At 44.7% G+C, this 27,783-nt stretch overlaps 1 protein-coding gene across 4 annotated transcripts in view; it reads left to right on the top strand.

Annotated features, from left to right (window-relative positions):
- The window catches only part of MTMR14 (myotubularin related protein 14), a 97,638-nt gene extending 70,573 nt beyond the window's left edge, over window positions 1–27,065 (top strand). For 2 of the 4 annotated variants that reach the window (XM_042451509.1, XM_042451510.1), the window contains exons 18-19: window positions 7,380–7,523; window positions 26,570–27,065. In XM_042451509.1, the coding sequence (XP_042307443.1) occupies window positions 7,380–7,523; window positions 26,570–26,747 (322 nt within the window). In that variant the 3' untranslated portion in view covers window positions 26,748–27,065. The remainder of the gene's footprint in view (window positions 1–7,379; window positions 7,524–26,569) is intronic. The other 2 variants (XM_042451512.1, XM_042451511.1) reach the window with 1 other exon arrangement.
- The last annotated feature ends 718 nt before the right edge of the window (window positions 27,066–27,783 follow it).

Raw genomic sequence — 27,783 nt, forward strand, 5'->3', positions numbered from 1 at the left:
TTGTTGTCTTTGAGTCCTCCACAAGATGGATATGTAGCCCCTAAGCCCTTCTCTGAAAGAGAATTTGGCCCTCAGGCTAAACATCAAGCTTAAGGAGGTCCACCATCCTTGCTCAAAGTCTTTAAGAGTTTATGCTTTGTGTACCTTTATGTCTCCCAGTCCCCCTTTGGGCTAGTTGTAAACATAGTCCAGATTCTGAGCCAGTAAATCCAGATTCTTTTTCTTTGTTTGTATATGCTTGTTTTGAAAAATGCCTATTGTTTTCTAGAATAGGTCTCTGGAACCCCTCTATGGCCAAGGAAGCCTGTAATCCCTGCGAACCATTGGTACTTATACTTTGCAGAGATGGCAGCAGCTGCAACCAAGAGCCCAAATCCTCTCCTGTGACTTCTGCAGCAAGTGGTTTGGCTCAGGGCCTTAATGGCTTTCTAATTATTACCTTGGGTCAGGCTGGTAAATGCTCTAATGTGACAGCAAATAGGCATGGTGGGAAAGCACTGCTGCTGCCAAGTGGTATTCACTTGCCAGCTGTGCTTTTGGAGTTGCCACAAAGACCTTCTGCCACCCAGCTGCTGTTAATAGAGTAATTGTTAGGTTTCTGGTCTTTATGGTTAAATATTTCTGTACTCTGCTTATTGCTGTGTCTGTTTACTGCAGTCAGATGCTTACACAAGACCAACGCTGGTCATATATCAAAGTAGCTGGTACAACACTCCTTAAAAACCAAAATCCAGGCTGTAATCAAGATCTTATGGATCAGGAAGGAAAAAAAGACATATTTTTCAACCTTTACAATTTATAGATATTGTAGGATTATTGTAAATAGAAATTATGCAAATGTATTCAACTTCTTAAAAATTGTGTTTACATGATATGATTCTAGCTTTGGTAGTTGTGAGGAGGGAATAATACTTAGGCAGCCAGCATGGTATAGTGATTTGAGCATTGGACTGCAACTCTGGAGACCAGAGTTCGAGTCCCAGTTCAGCTATGAAACCTACTGGGTGACCTTGGGCCTTAACAAAAGGCAGTGGCCAACCTCCTCAGAACAAATCTTGCCAAGAAAACCCCATGATAGGTTGCATTATGGTTGCCATAAGTCAGAAATGAAGGCACACAACAACAAACAACAAAAGCCCCATATATATATATATATATACACACGCACACGCACACACACACACACACTTTCCAAAGTGACATTCATTCAGCTTTATCTTGAACTAAACCCTGGCTCAAAACTTGAATACCATCCCTGGGCCCCAAGACTTTGGTTGCATCCACACTGCAGAATTAATGCAGTTTGACACCGTTTTAACTGCCATGGCTCACAGCTATGAAATTCTGAGACTTGTTTTGTGAGATAGTTAGCCTTCTGTGTGGCTGTAGTTTGTCATAACAAACTACAAATCCCAGGATCCCATTGGATGCAGCCAAGACAGCTAAAATAGTGTCAAACTGCATTAATTCTGAAGTGTGGGATCAGCCTAAGACGTTTGAGTGATTGAGACAGAGCATGAATGTGTGCTGGTGTGATTGAGAGAGTTTCTCCTCCCTCCTCCTTCCAGTTAACTTGGAGTGACCTAATTAAAGGAAGCCTTTTTCCCCAAAGCTTCAGCTTAGAGGCTATGGACTGCTTGAAGACCTAGCAGATCATAATGGTCTTCCTCCTAAGGGAAAGGGCAGCATTGTCATGGCCCACCTTGCCCTCATTAGCTTGCTTTCTCTTCAAAGGGTCCTGTTTACTGCTGTATAATCATACGGAGACATGGGGTGCGGAGACATGGGGTGGAGTGTTATCAGTACGCTGATTACACCCAGATTTGCTTCTCTGTGTCTCAGACTGCTGCAGTGACTAAGGAAGGCATCTCTCCTCTGAATGAATGTCTTGAGGCGGTAATGGACTGGATGGGGAAAAACAGACTTAAATTGAATCCTAATAAGATGGAGGTACTCACTATAGGGACTCCTAATCTGGGTATGGAGATATGTCAACCAGTTCTGGACGGAGTCACACGTTCCCTAAAGAACTGTGTTTGGAGCTTGGAGGTGCTCCTGGACTCGTCACTTCAATTGTCATCACAGCTGCGACCCTACCTGGAGCCAGGGACCTAGAAATTGTTGTTTACGCGCTGGTAACCTCTCATCTTGATTTCTGCAATGCGCTCTACATGGGGCTACCCTTGTGCCAAGTTCAGAAGCTTCAACTGGTCGCTGGTAAATCCAGGTTTGACCATATAACACCTATTTTAAAATCCCTCCACTGGCTGCCAATCAGCTTCCGGGCACAGTACAAGGTGTTGGTTATTACCATTAAAGACCTAAATGGCTTGGGTCCGGTTTACTTGTGGGAACGCCTCCTTCCATATAATCCATCCCGCACACTCAGGTCCTCTGGGAAGAATTTATTGCAGCCAAAGAGGACCAGGTTGACTGTGGAGGAGATCCATCGTATCACTTCTCTTGACACCTTTAAAAAGGTGGTCAAGACAGATCTCTTCCGGCAGGCCTTCTTAGACTGACCTCCCATTAAAAGGATACCCCTTCTGCCCCAAGTTGTCTCTCTCCTATTTGTTGTTTCATAAATTGTTTTTAAATTGTTTTTATCCATATTATTATTTAACTTGTTTTGACTGCATTGTTGAGGGTAGAGGGTTGGGAGATTGAGTAATGTTGATGATGGATGTATTATGTATTTTATTTTTTTCACTGTAACCTGCCTCAATCCATAGGGAGTGGTGGGATATAAATAAATATTATTATTATTATTATTATTATTATTAAGAAGTATCCTGCTCCCTTCCATTTGGGGAGCAGGGTGGCACTCATTGACAGCCAGCATCTGAATGACTGTGACCGAATCTGTAAAAGCACAAACAGCAGTCTTCAGTTCGGCTTACAATTGAGCTGCATCGCATGTGTTCATAACTAACATATCACATTGTTGATTTTCATTGACCTGGTGTTTAGACTTTGACATCTTAGGCTTTTAGGGTGTGGGTGTATAATTCTTGCTCTTAATTTTAAGAACAGTAACAACTCAGTTCCCATGGCCATCAAAATGATGCTTTATTGCTTTATTTTATACTTTAATATTTATATTCTGCCCTATATCGTAGGACCTCAGGGTGGTGTACAAGTAGAATCAATTAAATAGTTTAAAACTGTTTTTAATTGCTTGTATTTTGTGTGTGTGTGCTTGCTTCTGTTTTGCTGCAGGAACTTTGAGGGTGTGGGAAGCAGCATTGGGATAAAGATGCCAAAGAAAGTCTCTTGAAATTAATGGACACAATCCACTTAGGTTGTGTATTGGACAGTGCAGGAGATGGGACCGCAAACCCAGTTCTTCAGCCTTTTCCCCATAGAGCAATATACCATTGTCTTTTGATTAACAACAAAAGTGGCAGCCACAAGCATGCTGTGGACCACATTTTACATGTCTTTCTCAGCTTTATTATTCCAAAACCTCTCCCGCTTTTTCTGGAGTTTCAGTCCAGAAGGAACACTTAAGTGGAAGACTGAGAGCTTCTGTAAGTAAGCCTCTCCCACCCAGCTCTGCTTTCCTACTCACAGAAACTCTCAGTTTTCCACTCAAGTGTTCTTTCTGGGCTGAAACTCCAGAAAAAGTTAAGCACAGAGAGAAAAACATAAAAGTAAAAAGTCTGTGTTGCCTGGGTTGAGGGATGAGAGCCAAGGGGTTTCTGAATATTACCCAGCAAAAGGGATGTGATTTCTTTGGAATATATTGTGCTATTCTTTGTATATTCAGACTGTTGATATTGCCTTCTATGATGAGGAGTTGCTGTCTAGGACCATGGGCTAATGAGGTTTTGATATATGCAAATTACTGAGCTGTGAGCCCTTTACAAAAGGATTTAAGGGTGGGGAGTTTCTGGAACATTTTCCAGCTACTCAAGTTGAGCAGTTTTTAACAAAACTTAGTTCTAGGATCTACTAGAACTCAATTTGAAAGGTAAAAAGAAATGAAAACAATATTTGACACTTTGTTTTGTCCTCCATTTCTTGGCAACTGGGCTTAAATTCCTGATCTCTGTACATCTTGGTAAACTGTCATAGCAAAATATCTCGCCTGCCTTTTCAACTGTTTGAGAGGTGGAGATATTTGACATTTGAAGCATAATCCAGTTTCACTGATGAGATTACTGCAATGCTGTGATAATAGAAATTGTGTCATTTTTACCCTTAAAAGAATGGCTTGGTTTGCATAACTGAGATTGGGTTTTTATGGAATTCAGATGCCTTTAAGGGAAAAAGTGAGAGAACAAGGCAAGAAGATGTACAGTAATTTGAAGAGTGAAGCCAGAGACCCTGGGAGGATGGACTGAGCACACAAACCCTGTATTCTGGGTAGCCTGCTCAAATTACCTTGTTGGCAACATTATTTCCCCCCTGGCCCGCACACACACACACACACACACACACACACACTTTTCTCTGCAACAGTGAGGACTAGAATTTTCTGTTTCTTATGAAAACAAAAGATTCTGCTGCACTAAACTGAGCAACAATCAACATTTACCAGCACAGATGGGTAAAAAAACTGCTATCAATTAAGCAGTTGATACTGGATCTTTGTCTGATTCTGTAAATTTTTGTATCCGACCTTGTGTTTCTGTAGACATGTCAGAATGGACATTTACTCTCTTTGGCTTCTTTTTCATAATTCTGCTTTGTTGACCAAGAAATCAATATTTTCTCCATTGGGTCTCCTTCCTGCACTCCTCTCTGAGCAGCTGGTATTCAGCAGATTCCAGTTCTCAGTTTGACTATTTTACTGGCAGACTGAGCTCTGTGAACTTTGCCTGAGTGTTTAAGAATCCCAGGCCCTCAAATATCTGAAAAGCATGAAAATATTCAAAACAATATACAGAAGGAAAGATTACATCTTTGGAATTTGAATTCCTAGATCAATTTCCCCCTCATGGAACAATTCTACTGTTTTCTCCATCAAGTTTATTCGTGTGTTTAGGATGGAAAATCTTCTGCGATCCATAAAAATCATGGATCACATTTATCATTCACTTCTTTGCGGGCAGTTCCTCTCTTTGCACAATCTTTCCTATCAATTAGCATGGCAGAAGGCGGCTTCTTCATTACCCGAACCCTACTGTGGCACTCTGTCTCCCCTACCCCCACCTGCTGCCTTTATCTCTACACTAACGTTGGTGAGTCATTATCAAGGATATTCTCACTTTTCCTTGGCAAGCCATTTGCCATGTCCTTTCTTATATTTACATAGAGACTTTATTCAACCATGTTCCCCACCAGATATCCACTGCAAACGGTGAGAGAATGATTGCTGTGATGGCAGTAGGGAAAGGATCTATGCTGGTTGCTTCAGGAGACACTTAATGCGTAATCCCAGTAGATATATCTGTCGCTCCCTCCATTTTACTTGTGCATATAACACACATTGCTCTTCCTTTTTTCTGCATCCTTATAAGCCTGTCTTGCTGGCTTCCTTATAACAAGAGATTTGAAGCACTTTCTATAAACACCTTCACGATAGAGTCAGGTGGACTTCTGGATATTCCTTTTGTTCCCTTCCCCCATCTTTGCTTCATTATGCTGTACTCGGAAAAGCAGCAAGTCCATAGCCAAATCCCTCCCCAGCTGAGGATTGCAGTGAAGATGTATCCTGGTGTTTATCACGTTATTGCCTGCATCTTTTTCTGTAGTTCAAATTCAGTTCTCTTTACCACTACCTGAAAGTTGTCAGTAGAAAGGAAAGAGAAAAGAGCAGTCAAAACATCCCTATATTCGGCATACAGAAAGTTAGATTGATAGTTGCCTGTATATTGATACCCACCATCACCAACTAGTAGTTGGTGATTATGTGACAGGTCTTATTGCTAGTGAACAAATGCAGGGAAGACTTATTGCCAACCAAACCTGCTGGTGTGTTTTGTGAAGGCATCTGATTGGTCACTGGTGGTATGCAGTTTGTCATTGTGGGTTACTGGTGGTATGCATTTGGCCATTGTGCCAAGCAAGATGCCTGAATTTTATCCTGAGAAAGGAGGGCTGTTCTTATGTTGGCTAAGTATCCCATCTTCTGTGCTGTTGGGTTAGTTATTAAAACAGAGAGTTCTGTATGCTGGATTATAATGTTCTGTGGAAAGTTTACGAGCAATAAATGTGTTTTAAGATGTAGAGCCTCTGGAGGAACCAATGGCCCGCTTGCCCTGTTGATGGTCTGGTTCTGGTATAAGGAACTGGAAATCTAGCCTCTTTTCTTCATCTTTTCTGTTCTCAAAGGTGGCAACCACCCACCTATGATGACTTTGGGGAGGTAGAGAGAGGAAAGGTGGTATTTGCCAAGAGTTGAAAGTAGCCTTTTCAAACTAAAAATCTGGATTTTCCCCTGAACATCCAAATGACCTTTCAGGTAAGGAGGGCTGTTGCTACTGCAAAATGTCAGCAGCTGTTGGGGTGCCAATTGAAAGCAATAGCCTAAAAGGTCTTTTATTTTTTTTAAAAAAATCCTTTCCTCACGAGCTTGCTGCTGCAGAACTGATGCTGCTTTGCTCCTGGCAGCTTTGTTACTTCCAAATCACCCAGCTTGTACCACTGCTTAATGCTTAGCATTATGTGTCAGCCTTGAGCCACCAACTGCACATTATCAGATGAAAGAAAAGACATGAATATGGTGTGGAGCTTGAAAAGTGGCTTATTTTTGGAGGAAGATGAGATTGGTACTAACACTCTTTGAGGTGAGATTTTCTCTCTGTTCTGCTCTTCTGGGATCACTCCTTGTATTAAATGCCTGGTTTCACAAGCTCCCTTCCTGTGTGGTCTACTGTGTCTCTTTTGGGGGCACCACCTCCATCATCTGGGAAAACTACATTAGGGACATTGCTTCAGGACACAAGCTTTCATCAGGCTGGGATGGACGGGGAAGAGAAGATCCTGAACTTCCTCCAGAAGCCCCAGCCACACCAAGCTCTTGTTTGTTTCCATGCTCCTTTGCACACTTGTGTTGGATCAGCTTGCTAGCTTGCATGGCATGGCAGAAGGGCTTCTATTTGGGAATAGCATCAGCTCTCCTGGGTTCTTCAGGCAGGATTGCTCTTGGCTTTTGTGGCCCCTGCATGACTGATTTCCAGTTTGGTCCAGTTCAGCCTGCCTTGCGAATTCAGATCTCTTCTCCTTTCATCAAGCTCATCATCTCTTCACTATAGAGGGAATCAGCGTGAGCTCTGCAACCTGACACAGCTTTGCATCCTTAATGCTGACAATGGAGATACACTAGCAATGCAACTCTGAGGTGCCAGAGATCAGTGGGGGCTGTAGCAGAAGGGCCAGAAGTTGCTGAATGAAGCCACTGACTTGCACCGTCTCCTCTCTTCCTGCCCCAGATCAGCCGACCACTCTCTGCCTGGATCTTCCATCTCTACCGACTTTGGCAGCTGGCAGCTGGTAACGGGGAGTGGCAGTATACAGGAGCAGACAGATTCATCCCTTCCTTGCAGCTTCCCGGATGAGCTCCCTAACAGTGCCTTGTAAGTGTGGGCAGGACTTCATGGGGATGGGGCCATGCCTTGCTCAACTGAGGCTTCTGATTCAGTCCCTAGCATTAAAAAAAAAATCAGACTAGCCTGTGTGGAAAATGCCTCTGCCCAAGACCCTCAAGGGTCATTACTGGTTGAGCTTGATTTGATCATATGAGGCTAGCTGATCTATTGGTCTAACTCAGTGTGACATTCCTTTATGAGGCCTCTGCCTAGGCAGGACATGCTTTCTTCATGCACTTGCTACTACAGAACTGATGGCAGGCCATGGAAATGACTTTCTTCCAAGCCTGAGGGGTGCAGCCCTATCTAGTATAGAGCTGGATGTCTTAGGAGTTTACGTTTGATTTACTGGAAATAGTTCTTTTTCATGAACATATGTCCTATCTTGAAGTGCATATATCTTTCTTATTGATAAGTTCACTTGTTCTGTAGATGGCGAGTTGGTCCCCCTAGAAAAGTGTGTGCTTATTTCTAAATCTTATGTATCCCTTTATTAGCTTGTGTTACCTGCCCATTTTTGGTCTTCTCAACGGAATACATGAAGCTGTCAGATACAGCCATTGATTTGCAGGTTGATTCTCCCTTATCTGAAATGCTTGGGGCCAGCAGTGTTTTTCATTTTGGATATTTTTTATTATTATCATTTTGGAATACCTATATTTGCATATACGTAACTACATAATGAGATATCATGTAGATTGCCCTGAATCTAGGTAAACGTAAAATTCATTTATTTTTATTTTTAATTTTTTGGATAAATTTTCTGCCCAAAACGGGATTTATGTTTTATATACACCATATACACATAGCCTCAAGGTAATTTTATACAATATTTTTAATAATTTTGTGCATGAAACATAGTCTGTGTAGATTGAAATGTCAGAAAGCAAAGGTGTAACTAATTCAGCCATCCATGAAAAAAGTTTTGGTTATTGGAATATTTCGGATTTTAGAATTGTGGATAAAAAAGACTTGACCTGTAATTTGTGCTGAGTTCCTTGAGACAACCTGTATATTGTGCATGTGTGTTCCTTAGCTAAACCTTTTTTCCTTGGCCTCTGCTTCCAAAGTCTATATTTTTCTTCCAACCCCATTTACTTCCCAGCCCAGGATACAAACAAACTCTGATTGTTGATTCATCCAAGCTTTCTATTCATACACCTAAATCTCATGCATTCTGCCAAGGTCTAACATTACACCCACTGAGCTGTAAAAAGATCAGAGTGACGAATGGCCTTAATTTACTCTCCTTGTTTTGAATGGCAGGGTCACAATGATGAGTGAGAGAGATGCACTACCTGTGAGCTGCTATGGGGCAAGCCCTATTTCAGGGATGGTTGGAGGACCTTGGACCTTCCTGATGTGGTGAAATACTAGTCCAGGCATGGCTCTCTAGTAGCTAGGCAGATAGAAATAGGAAATCAATGCCAATACACCTGTGAGGCCACAGGTTTTCTTCCGTCCTGCTTCATATCCCTCAAATGAGTGGCCAGAAATGGTAGTGCCTTGCTGGGAATAGTGTCACTCCAGCTGCATTAGTTAGACTCCTTTAGGCCTCAATACTGTACCTGGCTGGCTCAAGTGACTGTTTTGGACTATGGACCAGAGTTTTTTTAGTTGACCATATTGATTGGTTGGTTGATTTTTAATTGTTTATTCTATTTCCCACATTCCTCCCAGCATGGGATTGCTATTCTAGTGATAGCAATCTGTGAGTCCCAGCTGAATCCTTGGCACACATACACACCATAACATTGTGATTGTATTGTCACTTTGGTACCTGTTGCACATCCTAATCACTCTTCTCTGCCCCAGGAAGAATCAGTCACACAGATTTGAAATTGCCATATTGATGGCAACAACCTTGAAATGATGGTCCCCTGGAACAACACTAATAGTCTCTATCCTAACATTGGTACAAGGGCCATCCTGAACAGTGAGTGATCAGTTGGATGGTTTGGATAAATGAGAAGCTTTGAGTTGGTATTCCTTTCACTTTGAGAGGTTTGTCCTCACCAGATACTTGAGACTAAAGCTAAATGAGGAAATTGATTATTTAATTATTTCAAGGATTTATATCCTGCCTTTCTCCCACAATGGCTAGGCCAGGAATGGGGATTCTAATGTTATCCAGATATTTTGAATCAGTGATGGTTTACCTTATCCACTCCAGGGCTGCATCTGCACTGCAGAAACAATCCAGGTTGACATGACTTTAATACCATGCCCCAGTGCTATAGAATTCTGGGAATTTTGTGAGACATTTAGCCTTCTCTGTCAAAGAGCTCTAATACCACAACAAACGACAAACCCCAGGATTCGATAGGATTGAGCCATGGCAGTTAAAGTGGTATCAGCCTAGATTATTTCTGCAGTGTGGATGAAGCCCCAGTGGGGCTGATGGGAGTTGGCCCAAAATATTTGCAGAACCGGAGTTTACCCACCTCTGAACTAAACTCACAATGTAGGGTAGAAAATACTGGTTCAGAAGGGTGTCAAAGCTAAGTCATCTGGCATATAGCACTGAAGCCTCACTGAAGTAGCCTCCTTTCACATGTGTCCATCTGTCTGCTTAAATCAGCATTAAGATAGATTTGAGAACTGGGGAGCTGGCATTGCAGTGATTTACCAGAATTCTGTCTTCCTCTCCTAGCTTCCTGTCCCATCTGGGTTCCAGTTCTGTGTGTTTGCATTTTGTGTTGGGCACTTGGACTAGATTCTGCTGATGTGCTGGCCTGCATGTATTGATAGAGGATATGTTGGTGATTCCTAGTTTGCCAGTCTGATGTGAAACTTGAATGTAGCTGCCTTCCCAAGGAGACAGTCATTTGCTTAACCTTGAGTGGATTCTCATATCTGGACGGGAAGATGGTAGTCTGGGAGCACAGGGATTGAATCCCTTGCCATGGGCAGGACACATCATGTTGAAATTTAGCCTCATAGTAGCTAAACATGTGCTCTGGAGGGTTGGGGTATCAGTTGCAATGGCATCTCCCAAGTAGGCTTATGTAATCCATAAGATTTCAACAGATCTTATGGGGAGTTTCCAGGTAGGATGGTTGCACACTCTATAAAATGTGGAGATAATTTAGGTAGCTCCAAAGTGCCCACCCCTTTTTTTCTCTTTTTTTACTGTGGAGAGCCCAGGTGATCCCCTAGTTGGTATTCTGGGCAAGCTGTGGAAGACTTGCTATGAATCTTATTTAGCAATAGTCGAGTTTTTTGCTGAACCTAGTTGGTGGCTGAGCGGTAGGCAGGCAAACAGGTTTCTTCTTGAGTCCTGTTGTACTCTGTATAGCTTTTGTGGCTAGTTCAGAGCCTTCTAGCTTAACCTAGGGGCCATTCAGACTACCTTTTACCCCGGATCAGGAACCAAATTATGCACGTGAAGTTCATATTCGCCTCAAATCTCCCACAAACAAATCTGAGGCTTTCACACCAGTTCAGGGGCAAATGCCCCTTAGTGCAGGTCTTTTCAAAGTGGAGTAAAAGCTGTAACTTTTTTTTAAAAAACGGGTCCAGCGAACATGAACTTGACCCCAATCATGATCGGGTCAAGTTCATGGGAGGGGTTTAGGTTAGCAGGAGGGCAGAGGGCGGAACTGGAGAAAGGGTGCCAAGAGAGACGAGGAGGAGGAGGAGGAGGAAGGAGCCGGGGGGAAAAAGGGGGCCATGGAGGGCAATCAGGGTAATGGAGCAGGAGGAGAAGGAGCAACACGAAGGGTCAAGTTCAAGGTAGGTCAGAGGGAGGGCACAGAACGGAGCAAGCCTCCACTCTCACACCAGGCGGCTTTCTCTCTTTTTAATTTTTTAAAATTATTTTTGACATACTATGTGCATGTTTTTTGCTACAGGTAGATAGATATATAGATAGAATGTGGCTGCCTGCCTGTTCACTTTCCCTTTCATTTCCTTGCTTCCAGCAGCAGGGCACTTTGCAGGAGGCTTTTTTCCTTTGCGAATGCTACAATGTGAATGTTACAAACGTTTCTCTTTCCAATTTGGCAAATTGATACAGAATGCTTTTGCTACTGTCTGTAAGGAATTCAGGGTAGCTGAGGAAAAGCAAAGGATGCATGGCATCCTTTTCTGGCAATCCGAGGTGAGGAATTTATTGTTGTTGTTGTTGTTGTTGTTGTTATTATTATTATTATTATTATTATTATTATTATTATATGTGTATGAGGCATTCTGGGGTGGCAAGGAGGGAGGTTGCAGGATGCAGAGATGGCATTAGATTGCATTTTGGGTTTGAAAACGGGGTCAAGGGAAGATCCATAACCTGCAGTGATTAAGCAAATACCCACAACACACACACACAGAGGAGGTTTTTAAATTTGACAAAATATGTGCATACTGGCGCCTGTTGGTTTTTTTTTTAAAAAGGAGGGGGGAAGGGGGAAATCACCCATCCGGTTGCCAGTCGCTGTAAGAAACGTCACCTTGACGAAAGCGGAAGAGAATTTGATTGACAGCAATGGAGCCTTTTTTTAAACCGATAACCGCAAATGTGAACTCTCTGCTAAGAACTGCAATGGCATTCAGGGGTAAATAACCCCAAATAAGGTATTTCATAGTGGGTACTTGCTTCCGGAGGGATTCGGGGGGAGGGGGCCAGATTCTGCCCAGTTCCATCCAGCGCAAATAGCTGAGTCTGAATGGGGCCCTAGTAATTTTAACCCGGGGAGTGGGCATTTGTGGCTGTCCATGCATTTTTGGACTGCAGTGCTCATCACTCTCAGCCAACATAGCCTGTGGTGGAGTATCATAGCAGCTGCATAGCCAAAAACATCTGGAAGGCTACCATTCCCATTAATGCTCTGAGGAAAGCTCAGAGGGCTGTTGTGACATATTTTCAAAGAACTCACAGAGTTAGCATAGCTGTCTCTGCATAGATAAAGGATGGGGGATACCTGGCTTAACAAGACTACATGTCAAAGGGATCTAGGAGTCGTAGTAGACCAGAAGTTGAACATGAGTTAACAATGTGATGTGGCAGCTAAAAAGGCCAATGTGATACTAGGCTACATTCATTGAAGTATAGAGTCTAGATCAAAGGAAGTAATAATGCCACTCTATTCTGCTTTGGTCAGGCCTCCCCTGGAATACTGTGTCCAGTTCTGGGCAGCACAGTTCAAAAAGGATAAGAGAAGCTGGAGCATGTCCAGAGGAGGGTGACCAGAATGGTGAAGGGTCTGGAAACCATGTCCTTTGCAGAGAGACTTAGGGAGCTGGGTATTTTTAGCCTGGGGAAAAGATGGTTAAGAGGTAGCCCTGTTTAAATATTTGAAGGGGTGTCACATTGAGGATGGAGCAAGCTTTTTTCTCTAGAGAATAGGACCCGGAACCATGGATGCAAGCTACAGGAAAAGAGATTCCACCTCAGCATTAGGAGGAACTTCCTGACGGTAAGAACTGTTGGACAGTTGGAACACACTCCCTCGGAGAATGGTGGAGTCTCCTCCTTTGGAGGTCTTTAAACAGAAGCTGGATGGCCAATTGTCAGGAGTGTTTTGATTGTGAGTTCCTGCATGGCAGGGGGTTCGACTGGATAGCCCTTGTGGTCTCTTCCAACTCTATGATTCTATGGAGTGGGGGGTTCTCTGCAAGCTTAGAGCATATCCAGGGAATAGTCTGTCCTGGGATAACTGGAAGGGGGAATTGTGCAGTTCCAAATGCTTTTGGGGGTGCTTTTTAAACAGCAAGCAGAGTAATATTTAACCTCTTCACTCCTGCCTTCCAGACTGCTCCTAAAACAGGCTATGCTGGTTTTTTTCTCTTCCCTTATTCCCAAACCAAAAATAAACTGCTGCGGTGGGGGTGAGGTGGGGTATTTGCAAAGAAGAAATGGCACACATGCAGGAGAATAAGCACCCCTCTTCCTTCCCCCTGCCCCTATGTCTGCTCTTATCTCCTGATTTGGAAGCAAAATCCTACTAAGGACATGGAACTTCTATACCTCTATACAGTGAGGGGAAAGTCAGACCCAGAGGCTGTTTGGGGTCCCTGGGGTCCCACGGGTCCAACAAAGATTGACATATTATTAGCTGTTAGACATATCATTAACTGTTTCCTATATTAGAGGGTTTTATCCAAGCTTGTCCATTAAGAATTCAGAGTAATGGCTTTTTCAGTTTAGAGTTTTCTGATGTATGTTTTTTGTTGGTTATAGTAAGTCTACGTAAGTTCTAGTGGTGAGAACAATAATGGATGATAGATACAGAATTTGTTTTTAGGTTTTTATTATGTCAAATAACAACAATAATATAACCTTTTATATATTTCATTAAGGTTCAAATATAGCTACACCAGATATTCAGTAGCTCCAAGTTTTGTTGTTGTTGTTTTGCAGTATTTTGGGGGTGGGTTCTGGGGTTTATGCCTTTCTTCTAATAGGGAAAAGTAAGGCCTAGGGACTGTTTTGTGGCCCCAGGGGTCCAAAAAGAAGACATATGAGTCATTTCCCAGCAGAGAGGGTCCTGTCCTCCTGTAATCTGGTTTAGCTCCTCCTATTTGCTCCTGTAGGCAGGGACAATAAGCAAAAGACCAGCCCCTATATAGGGAGGAGCTAGCCCCCCTGAGCCCCAGTCTTGCTCCTGCCTATGCTCCTAGCAGGATGTTCTCTTCGAGCCAGCGAAGTTTTTCCTTTCTGCGAAAGCAGTTTGAGAGTTTTCTTGGTCTTCCCTTCTTCTCCTCTCTCCTGCCTTTCCCCCCTTCTTTGGTGGTGGCTATGGCAGAGGACCCTGAGAGCATGGGTGAAGGGCCATCCTTAACCCAGGCTTCCCTAGCTCAGGGTCTGCCAGCTCAACAGAGGGAGCTGGCTTCAGAGGGAGACCCTTTGGGATGTGTTTGCTGTTGCTCTGCAGCTTCTTTACTACAGCCTTGGAAGCATGAAGAAGACTTAAAATGGCAAGGGCTCCCAGGATTGGAGAAAGGTCTTGGCTTTGCCAATGACTCTCCCTCTCCTCCAAAGCTGCCCCCTTTCATGGTGGGAGCACAGGAGATTTCTGCAAACAGCATTGCAGCACATGGGAGCCATGGGAAGAGATGGTGAGGGGTATCCCCTCCATGTCTCTGTTTCTCCACATCACCTCTACCCAGCCTGTTAAGGCCAGGGATCAGTGAGGAAACTGGCCAGGAGTCATGGAAACTTCCTTCCTCAGCATCTCTGCCTAGCCAGAGTTCAGAGGACAGGCCAGCCAAAAGCCATGGCAAAGGATTTCTCTGCATCACCTCTGCCCAGCCTGTTTAAGGCCAGGGATCTGTGAGGAAACTGGCCAGAAGTCATGGAAACTTCCCTCCTCAGCATCTCTGCCCAGCCAGAGTTCAGAGGACAGGCCAGCCAAAAGCCATGGCAAGGATTTCTCTGCATCACCTCTGCACAGCCTGAAATGGCCAAGGTCAGAGAGGCAAGCCAGCCAGAAGTCACAGGAGAACGGTGAGTACCAGGGGCCCTCTCTCTCTAGCCACCAAAAAACCTTTGCCAGATCTAATGCCCTCGCTCAGGGCAGGCATTGCCATGAGGCCTCTGCCATGGCCATTGCAGGCACTATGCCTAGCATAAGGTTTGGGACTCTGCCAGGAGGGCAGATGGGGGCATTAACCCTTGGTCTCCCCCCTTCCTTCCCATCTCTGGCCCCAATGGCACCCAGGACCCTAACAGGTGTGGGGGATCCTTTTGCAGTCTGGGAAACACATGGTGGTGTTGCCAGGGCTCCTACACATTCCTCTTATAATGAGATGGTGTGTAAGAAGGCAGAGGATTCCTCCTCTGTGTTGCACAGACACATGGCTGTAAAGGAAGCTAGAATTGGCCCAGCAGGAGCTGAAGCTTCCAACTCTAAAATGGTCTTTTTTGGCTGCCACAGAGCATCCCACAACAAAGCACGAAGTGGCTTCATGTCCTCCCCAGAGAGAGCATGGTCTCTGCCACCCACTTCTAAACAGAGGCTGGAGGGCCATCTATCGGGTATGCTTTGATTGAGAGTTCCTGCATGGCAGAATGGGGTTGGGCTGGATGGCCCTTGGGATCTCTTCCAACCCAAGGATTCTTGGAGAGACCACATGGATACAAATCCTCCTGTGTTCCCTCCCCAAAAATTACAACAACAAAAAGGGGTAAACCATTTGTGGATATCATGGGTGGAGAGTTCCCTTCACCCCCAATTGTTTGGCTGCCCCAAAGCGTGGCACTCTTGAGAGAGCAGCTTGAGTGCTTGGCCTCTCCTTTCCATCAGAGATTATCCTTTCTCAGGGCACAGACTTACCTCAGGTAAATGTAGAGCCATGTCCCACAGCAGTCCCTCTGCCCTTCCCAGCTACCTATGCAAGTGGGAGGGAGTTGAGGACCAAGCTAGCTTCTATAATGCAGCCAGGTTACTATAAAGCCTGCTTGAAATTAAAAGGGCTAAGCTGTAAACCCCAGCTTGAAGTTGGGGCTGTTTTAAACATAAATAAAACAAAGTGCCCTGTGAGTATCAGGGCTACACTACAGGCCATATGCAGCTATCTACCCATGATTAGCAATGGTCTTCAGTCACTGCTAACCCAGGAGCAGTTTCCTCAGTGCCTGGAAGAAGCCACTGCCCAGGCAGCCTCCCTTGATGGGGCAAAGCATGGAGGGGAGAGCCCCCACAGCAACAGGGCTGGGGGCTCAGATTTACAAGAGATACTGGTTAACCCTTCTGGTGTTCATTTTATTACTGTTAGCACATGAGGTTTGAGTTGTGCTGTTTCTGCTCACCCCCCTCTCCTTTTTCCAGGCCAGAGAAGATGCCTGGAAACTAATTCTTCAAGGGAGGGGCTAGCCATAAAGCCACTTGATGACCCTTCTTGCCTCCTCATGGGCCTCCATCACTGTCTCCATTAGGTCCAGAACCTTTTTTGCCTTAGGTAGAACAGCCAAAGACATAGGATGAGCACATGGTTCTACCTCCTTTGTACAAACTGTTGTCAGCCATAGCACTTCTCATTAAGAGCATAAGCTTTAACAATACAGATTCATTTAAATGCTTATAAACAGGGTGACTCAAGCAAGGAGAAGGTCTCTGGTCACTCAGCAAACCTCTAATGCTTACATGCATTGAGGATCTTTGGTAAAAACATCTCATATGAGGTGAGAGATATATTGGATTAAGGTGACCAACCAAACTCCTTTTTAGTGGCAAAAGGATTATGTTCCTGTTATAAAACAGTGCACCTCAGTCAGCTAGCCTCAAAAGATGTGGCTCCCCTTGCCTTCCCTTCTTTCTTGGAGAGATGTCTGTTAAAGGGAAGAAACTAAAGAAACAAAAAAACAACACAGTTTCTTCCATGAGATGGTTCTCACTAATACATGAGGTTAAGAAAAACTCTTTATCAAAAACAAACAGACAAACAGACTCCATGGGGGGAGAAACCCCCCCTTCCTCCATGAGTGTTTTAAAACAATATAGTCAGTTTTTTCTGCTAAGAGGTTGCTTCAAATCCTATTCAGACATCCTGCAGAGCCCTGAGGACTCTGCCACAAAGACCACAATTGCCTCTTACCTTGTCTAGATAGTTACATTTTAAATAAGAATGCCTGCTGATGGGCTTGCCATTCTACTGCTCCCTGCCCTGGATAGGCCTATTGTAACAAGGTCTATCTTGCATATGATGAATTGGGCTCAAGGCCATGAAGGGTCAGGCTGCCAATCCTTTTCTTTTAGTGGTCTCAGGAAGCTACAAATTCCTTTGCATATTGTTGGGCATGCTTTGATTGTGATTTCCTGCATGGCAAGGGGTTGGACTTGATGGTCCTTGTGGTCTCATCCAACTCCATGATTCTATGGTTTTATGGTCATAAGGTTAGCTGCTGTGTGGGTGAGTGTCTTATCCCTGATTGGGTTTTCATGGCATGGTCTGGTCCAAACAACACCATTGTTTACTACCTTTGGGGCTGGAAAAACGGATTTCCTAGTGCCTATGCCTTGTTTTCTGCTAGCAAAAATGCTCAGATTTAATATACCATACAGCTCCATATAGAGACTTACACCAGCCACCTATATGCCCACAGCTTGTAAATGTGTGTGTGTGTGTGTGTGTGTGTGTGTGTGTGTGTGTATTCCAAAAAACAAACAAAAATATGACACAGCAAACTATGATTTTACTATTTATATAGGAGACTCCATTTTACTATGTGATTATATTTTATGTGCCTTGAGCTTCCATGGATTTGGTATCCATGCAAAGTCCTAAATCCAACTCCAGTACATATTGAGGGCCCACTATACTATTTTAAATTTAGGTTTGTGTTCCTTTGACAGATCCCTTTTGTGGAGAAAACTCTCTCCTCAAAATTAGATACCAGAGGGCTATCCTTGCCAAGCCCCCTGTTCCCATTTCATGTCTCCTTAATCAGCAGTTCATTTAGCCGAGAGACCCCTCAGCCTTCATACAGGTTGAGGATAGTCTGCTACATGGAGTTGGGGTGATTTTTGAAGCCTCTAGACTAGTTCATCCTCAGATGAAATCAGACTTAATTCTGACCACATGCCCTGTTAACACAGAGTGCATCTATGCTTCTGCATGGACTCACCAATGTCTGCGAGATAAAGGTTAATCCAATGTCTTCTGTGCCTAACCATGGGATTAGTCTTACAGTGGTGCCTCGGGATACGAAATTAATTCGTTCCGCCATTCCTTTCGTAACCCGAAAATTTCGTAACCCGAAATACTCCGTTAGCACTGGAAAGCCTATAGCAGCATTTGAATTTCGCGCCGAAATGAATTTTGTAACCCGAAAAATATTTCGTAACCCGAAACAGTTTTTGCCAATCCGACTTTTTCGTATCCCGGAAATTTCGTAACGCGATCATTTCATATCCCAAGGCACCACTGTATTTTACACAGGTTCACAGATGTTCCAGTAAAGAACTGCACATTGTTTTGAAATTTTAATTGTAAGTCAGACATTAACATTCCTCTTTCAGAATGGTAAGTCTTAATTACTACAAATGAAATCACCCTAATATCACCTTCATTGCTATAAACAGTTGACAAGGTGATCAGTGGTGGGCTGGAAGCTGCCATAGGTCCAGATTAGATCAGGTTCTATTCTGATTGATCACATAATCCACTGCTTAGGCAAGTTCTCATCAACTGCTTCAGGTTTTCAGTGGCTGACCTGCTATAGTCCATCCAAGATGACATTAAGAAGGGACTTGACCTACATGGTTATAAGGCAGGTGTCTGCCATCACGTCGTTTCTGCTCCATACGAGAGCAGCTAGAATGGCAGCCATCCTCACATTAAGAGGCTGTTGAGGGGAGTTTTCCAACAGGGCCTGCCCACCAGACATCGTTTTCTATCTTGGGATGTGAACACGGTCTTAGAGGCTCTGATGGTTGGGCCGATCAAGTCCCTTTGGGAGGCCTTCCTCAAACACCTCTCCCTCAAGGTCATCTTCCTCGTGGCCATTCCCTCCGCCAGATGGGTGTCAGAGCTGGGGCCCTGTCGGTACGTAAAGACTTGTTTATTTTTAGGCCTGTCTCAGTGTGCCTTCGTCCAGACCCTACCTTTGTGCCTGGGGTCAACTCAGCCTTTCAGGTGTCACAGGACATTCTCCTGCCTTCATTCTGCCCCAATCCTAAGAAGGACTTGGAAAAGACCTGGCACACATTGGATGTGTGCAGAGCCCTCAAAATCTACATCAAGAGGACTTCAACCTTAGGTCATCTGAGATGTTCCTTTCCTTTTGCCTGGGCTCTTTGGGGTGCAAGGTACCAGTCTCAACTCTGAGTAAGTGAATCAGGTCTTGAATTCAAAAGAGCTACTGAACTCTTGACCTCACTCCACCCGAGGGGTTGATGGTGCACTCAACCAGGAGTGCATCTACCCCTGTGGCCTTGACCACTAGCACCTCCCTGTCAGATATTTGCAGGGTGGCCACATGGAAGTCGCCTTCGACCTTCATAAGACATTACAAACTGGACGTGTCTCAGTCCGCAGAGGCGTCATTTGAAAGGAGGATCCTCCAACAGATTGGGTCGGGGGCCACAGTCTCCTAGCAGCACCTCCCTCCCAGTTCAAGAGGGCTTTTGTAAATCCCAGATTACAGGAGGACAGGACCCTCTCTGCTGGGAAAAGGAACATTGGGTACTTACCGTGACACGTTCATTTCCTGCAGAGAAGGGTCCTGGCATCCTGCCCACCCGGGTGCTGCCTGCGGCCTCCGACCCTGCCTGCCTGTTGGTGGACCTGCCTGGTTCTTCTTGTTGTTGCTGGATTGGTATTCTGAGTTCTTTTTTGTTCTTGGACTAGTTTTTTCTAAGGTGTTCTAGTTAACCCTTAGCTGAGGTTACTGAAGTTCAGTTCCTTGATTACCTTACTAGTCGCTTGGCTTGTTATTGACTGAGGCTCAGGGGGGCTAGCTCCTCCCTATATAGGGGCCGGTCTTTTGTTTATTGTCCCTGCCTACAGGAGCAAATAGGAGGAGCTAAACCAGATTACAGGATGCCAGGACCCTTCTCTGCAGGAAATGAACGTGTCATGGTAAGTACCCAACGTTCCTCTTTCTAGAATCATAGAGTTGGAAGAGACCACAAGGGCCATCCAGTCCAACCCCCTGCCTTGCAGAAAATCTAAATCAAAGCATCCCCGACAGATGGCCACCCAGCCTCTGTTTGAAGACCTCTAAGGAAGGAGACTCCACCACACTCCGAGGAAGTTTGTTCCACTGTAGAACAGCCCTTACTGTCAGGAGATTCCTCCAAATGTTTTGGTGAAATCTCTTTTCCTGCAGTTTGCATCCATTGCTCCGGGTCCTAGTCTCTGGAGCAGCAGAAAACAAGCTTGCTCCCTCCTCAATATGACATCCTTTCAAACATTTAAACAGGGCTATCATATCACCTCTTAATCTTCTCTTCTCCAAGCTAAACATACCTAACTTCTAGTGTAACAAAAAGGCTTCCAATGGACCCAAAATGGCTGCAGAGAGACAAAGGCATTGTGAAATTGCCCTCAACAGATCCCTAGAGCTCATTTTGGGCAATTATTTTGTTTTGTTTTGTTTTGTTTTATCCCAGATGCTCTCTTCCAAGGTCTCCTGGGGGAGGGGGCACTGTGGTCCCTGACCCTTGAACTGCCCACCCTTGCTCTGTATAGAATTGCATTCTGGGATCTCACATTTCTGGTTCATAAAACCAGCCAACTCCTTCCCCACCACACATATCTAGGGGCAGCATACTGCCTTATCTCTTTCTCCCCTCGCTTTACATCACCCCTCCCCTAAAAAAATCTCTTCTGTAGCTTTTCAGGCTGCCAGTGTTCCAGTTCTCCTACAGCTGGGCAAATGGCCACAGCCTGGGTCTTGCAATGAGGGAAACAGCTGCTGTGTTCTGAACAGCAAGGATTTTTAAAGGAGCCAGCAAGTTCAGGGAGCAGCATCTTCTTCTTTTCGAAATGGCAGAATATAAAGCCTTACACTATTTAATACTAGATCTGGGAGGGAGGTGCTCTGTTTATTTCTGTCAGACTTTAATGGGAAGGCTGTATGTAGGCCAAGTCAGGAATGTGGCTGGTGTGTTTTAATGCATTGGAAATCCTGTCCCTGGAAGAAAGAGTAGGACTGATGGCTGGGGATGGTGTGAATTGCAATTTGACAGTTGTTCCAAGGACATCAGGTTGAGGAAGCTGCAGGTAGGTTGTAGCAGTTGATATTGTCCTGTCCTTAGAAATGAGGTGTAATATCAGAACAAGAAGTATGATGGACTCTGAACTGGGGCAAAAGGCCAAAAGGGTGGGACCAAAAATGCCAGCAAATTTTAGCTGCAAGTAACTAAACCTTAGGAGAATTATTTCTGCTTTTTAAAATGTGGAGAGGAGAAACCATACAAAAGATGGCATTGTGGGGAAGAGAGCTATATGGGAACATTTAGGAGGGATAAAGTTAATTCCCAAGGCTGAGATTTCCCACCGCTGGTGTATAAGCATTCTGCTTATAAGTGAACATATTTGGTTTACATCTGCCCCCCCCCTTCTTGTTTGATGGGAAGTCGAAGGCTTTCACGGCTGGCATCCATAGTTTTTTGTGGGTTTTTTGGGCTATGAGGCCTTGTTCTAGAAGATGATTTTTCTCCAGCAGCCATTGCTGGCATCTTCAGAGAAGCCTTGGTGGCTTGCTTACCACCAGCTTTTGAATGGCACCCCTCTCCCAGTGACCACCATCCACTGTTCAGAAATATACTTTCTCTAGAGGTGGGGATTCTATTTGGCTCTTATGGCTAAATGACTGTTAACATGACATGAATGGGTATAAATCCTTTAAGAAACCATCTGAGCTGCCAGCCATCACTTTAAATGCTGAATTTTGTGAAGTGAGGAGACGCACACCTGCGTCTTAGTAAAATCAAAAACAGTGTCACTTGGCTTCTTTGAAGATCAGCAGATAGAGTATGGCACAAGGTTCTGTGGGGCTGGACTGTCAGTCAGATGCATGAAATGGCCTTATTAGGAGGGATGTGGTTATGTATATGTACATATAGCCAGTTACAAGGTAGAGAAGGTGGGACTTTTATAGATGCCATCCAAGGAGGGGGGGGAAAGAGAAAGCAAGTGGAAGCAAATGTTATGATGTTAAAGTTTTCTTTTCAGCCCTAAACCCTGCTGCAGATTAATTTCATTGGTTATCCTGAGTTCCAGTATCATGCCCGAGACATATTTGGGGCAGTGCTTTTAAAAAAACAAACTCTAGGAGCGGTGCTTGTTATGATCTCTAATTGCTATGAATTTTTTTTCCTATGAAACAAGAATGAAAAAGGCAGAAGAAGGGGATTCTATGAATATTTTGGCAAATTCAAAAACCCCACCACTAGCAGTAGCAAAGAAACCTATTATCCCAAGATAACATGGATGCAAGGTCTTTGGGTTTCTTCCAAGCACCATACAAGGACTTCTGCTACTGTGTTGTGACCCCCCTCGACTCCTACCAGAGACACACCATCTAGTTTGGATAGCTGCAGTGTCAATTATTTGGTAATTTCACTGAGGAAATAGCATGTTGCTGCAGCTGAGGCTTACGCCAAAATCTTGTGTAATCTCCTGAGAGCACTGTTTGCGTCTTGGGAGTTTCTAAGGAAGAGCCGCTGGCTCATCTGTAGTGACATAAGTAAGCAGGGATCACTCCTTCCCCACCAGATGATTTTGAGTGTATGAGTGTGTGTGTGCACATGTGTGTAGCTGGAATTAAATGATATATAGTGAAGGAGGAACATTAGCCCTTTCCCTTTTTTGTTTGTGTATACACACATGCCTGAGTGCATTCACCTTATATTCAGTGGAGAGCCCTGCCTCAACATGCATGGTAAGCTTTGATTCTTCCAATGACAGCCTCTGAAGTTTTATATACTGGGAAGAAGGGATGAAGTGAATATAACGTAAAACCATAGGTAGGCCATGGCCCTGGGCAAGCACTTATAACTACAGGGCAAGTCAGAGTAAACTCTGCAGTTACTTGGAAAGGTTCTCCAGACAGATTCTCAGGAGTGCAGATTTAGCATTAGAGCTGAAGAAGTCCAGTCCCTCACCCTGGTTCTCTCTGGTATTTATCCATTCTATGCCCACTGATCATGCTCAGTCATCAGCTACTATAGCCCCCCCCCCCAGCCCCTATTTGTGAGATTTGAGAGGTGTCCCATTCCAGCTACATTAAAACATTTGGGGGAAGCTCTCACTTCTGCCTATGTAGCATTTAGAAATACCTTCTCAGTATGAACCATGACTTACCCAGACAGTAAGCTGATTGTTTGTACCCTTACACACCTCAACCTCTCTCGTCCTGTTCCTTCCTCTCAACCAAATTATCTCTGACTCCCCCTCCCAATCAGTATTCTGTGCCTCTGAATCCTTATCAGGCTGTTTTGTGTAGAAAGATTACCCCTTGGGGTTCTCTTTTAAACCCTCTGTCTGCAAACCTCATGCCTGCAGGTGCCTGTGGTGAGTGGTATGGTTTCAGCTGTAACTTTACCAGCACAAGAAGACTTAAATCAGTATTAGTGTACATGGTGATGATGATAGCCTTGCTGATCAAGCCAAGTTTCATCTATTCCAGGATTCAATTTCTCTGCATGTTGCCAGGTGGAATCACAGGAGAGTCACAGCTCTGTTTACTGGGCAGCTAGGATGAAGGGTGGTAACTGGATGCCATAGACAAAGTGATGGGCATCTCAAGCCTACACACACACACACACACACACACACACACACACACAGTCCCACTGTGTTCAGTAGAGCTTAATCTGAAGTAAATAGGATAAGACTGCAATCCTAGTTTCATTTGTTAGCCTTTAGTCCAGCACTCTCTTGGTTCATTTGGAATTAGTGTGGAGTTTCTTTTTATAAATACAAATGGCTTTTATAGAATCAGCGTTGGAAGAGACCCCAAGGGCTAACCACAATTAAAGCACCCCCAAGAGATGGCCATGCACCCTCTAGCTTTTGGTGGGTTTTTTGGGCTATGTGGCCAGTTCTAGAAGAGTTTGTTTCTGACATTTTGCCAGCGTCTGTGAAAAGTCAGAAACAAGCTCTTCCAGAACATGGACACATAGCCCGAAAAACCCACAAAAAGCTATGGGTGCCGACCATGAAAGCCTTCAACTTCACATCCAGTCTCTGTTTAACAACCCCCAAAGGAGGAGACCCCACCACCCTCCAAGGCAGCATGTTCCACTGTGAAGCAGCTCCTACTGTCAGGAACTTCTTCCTAACCTTTCCTTAGGTGGAATCTTACCCCCTGTTGTTTGATTCCATTTTGGTCTTAGAACATTATGATATTTTGGAGGAAGACTCAAATAGAATGCTTGAAGTTTCACTGTGTGGCTTGTGAGTCCGCTGTAGTGTCACAACATGGCTGCCGTTTCTGGCTTTGCGAAGTTTCACATTCAAACAAGGAGGCCCCGTCCTTTTTTTTTTTAATGTCAGAGATTCAGTCATGTGACAATGAGTTCCATCTGCCTATGGTGTGGCAGAGGGAGAGGTTGGAAAGTCCATTTTTCCTCCTTGTTGGTCCTCCTGACGCTCACCAGTCCCAAGGCGGGCAAGGTACCTCTGCAGCCCAGTTGGTCGGCTGGCTGTCTTTCTGTTGGGGCGTATGTTTTTGTTTTTCATCCCATGCCTTTCTGCCACATCCCCTTGCTGCTCTTTCCGGACTCGAAGCTGATGGCGGTGGGTGGCTTTCTCCCACTTCCATTCAAATTAACAGTGCCAATTTCCAGTCTGTGAAACACTGGGGAGATGAAAGGGAATTCTTGATGGGCAGGTTTGTGCCGTGCCCTTGGGATGACCTTTTTGAAGGAATGTCTTATTCTCTTTGAGAGAAATGGCAGAGAGAGAAGGAGGGTGAGAGAAAGAGAGCGATGCGTGCATGCACGAGAAAGATTGTTTTTCTTAAGACGCTCAGAACAGATGCCTTTGAACTGTAATCTCCCTCCGTGCTGCTCTCATCTGGAATGTCTTGTTTGCTTCTTTGCCTCTCCCCCTCCCCTGCAAATACATAGATCAGATGGAAAAGAAGTAGATCACAGGGGATACCGTGGCCTACTCTACATGAAGCATCTCCCTTGTACCTCCCCATCTTCACAGAATAGAGATGGAAATGGAGATGGGTGTGTGTGAAATGGCTTTATGCTAAGAGGCACAGTTGGAGGGTTCTCTTCTTCTGCCCCCACTCCATCACTCTGGAAATTATGCTCTCAGCTTGGGTCCTGTGGATGGATGGGAGGTGGGAGCTGGAGGAAGAGAAAATGGACAAGGAGGCGGGAAGTTGGCTTGGGTAATGGAGCCAGAGGAGCATCACTAATATGGACATTCCTGGCCAGAAGGCTTTATCCCAAAAGCACTTATTGAGAGCTCAGCCAGCAGAACACAGCAGCCTGCAAAGTACCCTGAAGTGGCCTGTAGGGTGGAGAGGAAGGCTTCTCGGCTTCAGCTACACAGGGGTGGAGAGGGGGGATTGGAATCATTCCCTCTTTTTTGTTACAGTGCTGACTTTTGAGTTTCTTTCTTGACACAGGAACAAGCCAGGTATGGGATGCAATCTTAAGTGCTGCGAGGAAGAGAAAATAGTGGCAGGATGGAGTCCCTTGTCCTCCTTGGACCGTAGTGTGTAAGGCTGTAGCCCTTGGACCATAGGGCTGTTCAGCTGCTGACTCCATAAGGGACACAGTTTCTTGAAGGCCTTTCATGGCTGTGATTCTGCTATGATGCCATTGCCACATTTCCCAAAAGAATTAATTGTATAGCTAAGGACTCTATTTGGTCCTCCCCCACCTTTGTTGTGATTCCCTTTGCCCTATGGCCACACCCTTAATCTGAGCCATAAAAACTCAGTGGGGCTTGAGGTGGGGCCAGAAGCCATGCAACTGGTGTGGCGTTTAAAACAGTCCCAGAAGCATCTACAATGAGCAGCTCCACTTGTCATCTGAGGCCTTGTGGATGGCTGAGGGAGTGCTACAGCCAGCTGGCTTCAAGGCCTAATTTATGAGCACAAAGTACTATGTCAAGGGGTAGAGGATGATAAAAATTGGGGAGGTATGCTGCATCTGAGGCAAAGTGGTGACATGTTTTTCCTCCCCCCCTCTGTGCCCCAAGAGGAAAGGGAAGCCAGCTGGCAATGAAGTGTTAATTGACCTTGGTGTGACATAAATCCTATCCTTTACCTGTCACTTAAAACTTCGTGGCTAAAGAGTCAAGCTGCAGGCAACAAAGTCCTTAGCATCAAATCTGACATCTCCTAGGCAAGTATTTCTTACCACAGGGGGTAGAAACCTTTGCCCATCCAAGTGTTTTGAACTCTCACATTCCTATGCTGGCTGAGGCTTTTGAGAGTTGAGGTCCAACAACATCTAGTGAGACAAAGGACCCTTCCTGTTCCTGTCTACAATATGATATTGTCACAGTGGTGTTTTTTTTTAAAGGTTAATACTCAGAATTTTATATAAAGCTCTTTGAACATCTTAAAATTTTATTGGTGATTATGATGATGGTATGAATCACCATTATTCTTTATGCCCTTACAGGCTGGTGACACTGACAGAGAGGGAATCCCGGCTGGAAGAAGTGCGTTCAAATTTTTTGGCTGCCTACAACAGCACCGTGGCCCTGAAGACTGTCTCACCTAGCCCATCAGGAGCCATTGGTGGCCTTCTGGAGCAGTTTGCCCGGGGTGTTGGACTCAGAGGAAGCAGTGTCCTTTGACGCCTCCTTGTTGTCGCCACCACCACCACCTCAACTAGGTTGCTTTCTAGTCCGAAAGATGAAGGAACCTAAAAGCCATGCGAGCCCTAGGGCCAGCTTCCGTTCTGGGCCAAAATCTCTGGCCCTTTTCTCCTCTGAGGCTGCTGGCTGCACTGCCTGACTGCCAAGTCTTCTGGGTCCACCTGACTGTGATCATAGCCTCAGCTGCCTTGGGCTGAGCTGGTTTCCACTGAAAACTGGGAAGGGGGTTCTCCCCCATTCATGCAGGTCTTGGCGAGCTCTGACAAATCACCACAGTAAAATGTGTCAAAATACCTAGTCCTGTTTCTGTCTTTGTGTATGTGTGTGTATATGTGTTTTCTTCACTTTGGGTTACAAAATGTCTCCCCCTCTACTTGGTGAATAAGGAAAGGCTTTGGCTAGGAATCCTGTACATAGTGTCCTGGTTCTTAAAGTGGGAGCCCTTAAGGGGGACCTTGTACTTGCCAAGGGAAGTCTGAGCTCTCATTCCAACTCTTCCACAGATCTAAAGCAAAAACTCTCTCGGCCTTAATCAGTCTGTGTGCTCAAAACTAAAGTTCTGGCCCCAGGCAGTCCAAATCCTGTACCAAAAATATCTGAATTTTGTGACCTCTTTAATTCATGCAAATTGATCAAGCTTGTGCACTTTTCTATAATTTGACATCTCATGTCATTTTACTTAATTTATTTTGGGGACCCTAAGTGATAGGGTCAAGAGAGTCCCTAACTCAACCAGGGAACAACTTTCCTAGCTGCTACTCTGCTTTCTGCTTACAATGTCTCTGTACTTTAAAATAATTTTCTTTTCTTTGAAGTGAAAACTAAGGCAAATTCTCTGTCCCATCTCATTTTCACTTGGTGGTGGGATTTTGACTGTAGGAATGGCTTGCTGCATGTGTAGTGGTATGAGTGTAGGACTACAACTCTAGAAAACAGACTTCGAATCTTGGGTCGGCTATGTAAACTCATTGGGTGACCTTGGGCAAGTTACACTCTCTCAGCCTCAGAGGATGGC

The sequence above is a fragment of the Sceloporus undulatus genome, chromosome 2 (assembly GCF_019175285.1).
Source record: "Sceloporus undulatus isolate JIND9_A2432 ecotype Alabama chromosome 2, SceUnd_v1.1, whole genome shotgun sequence".
NCBI classification, from domain to species: domain Eukaryota; kingdom Metazoa; phylum Chordata; class Lepidosauria; order Squamata; family Phrynosomatidae; genus Sceloporus; species Sceloporus undulatus.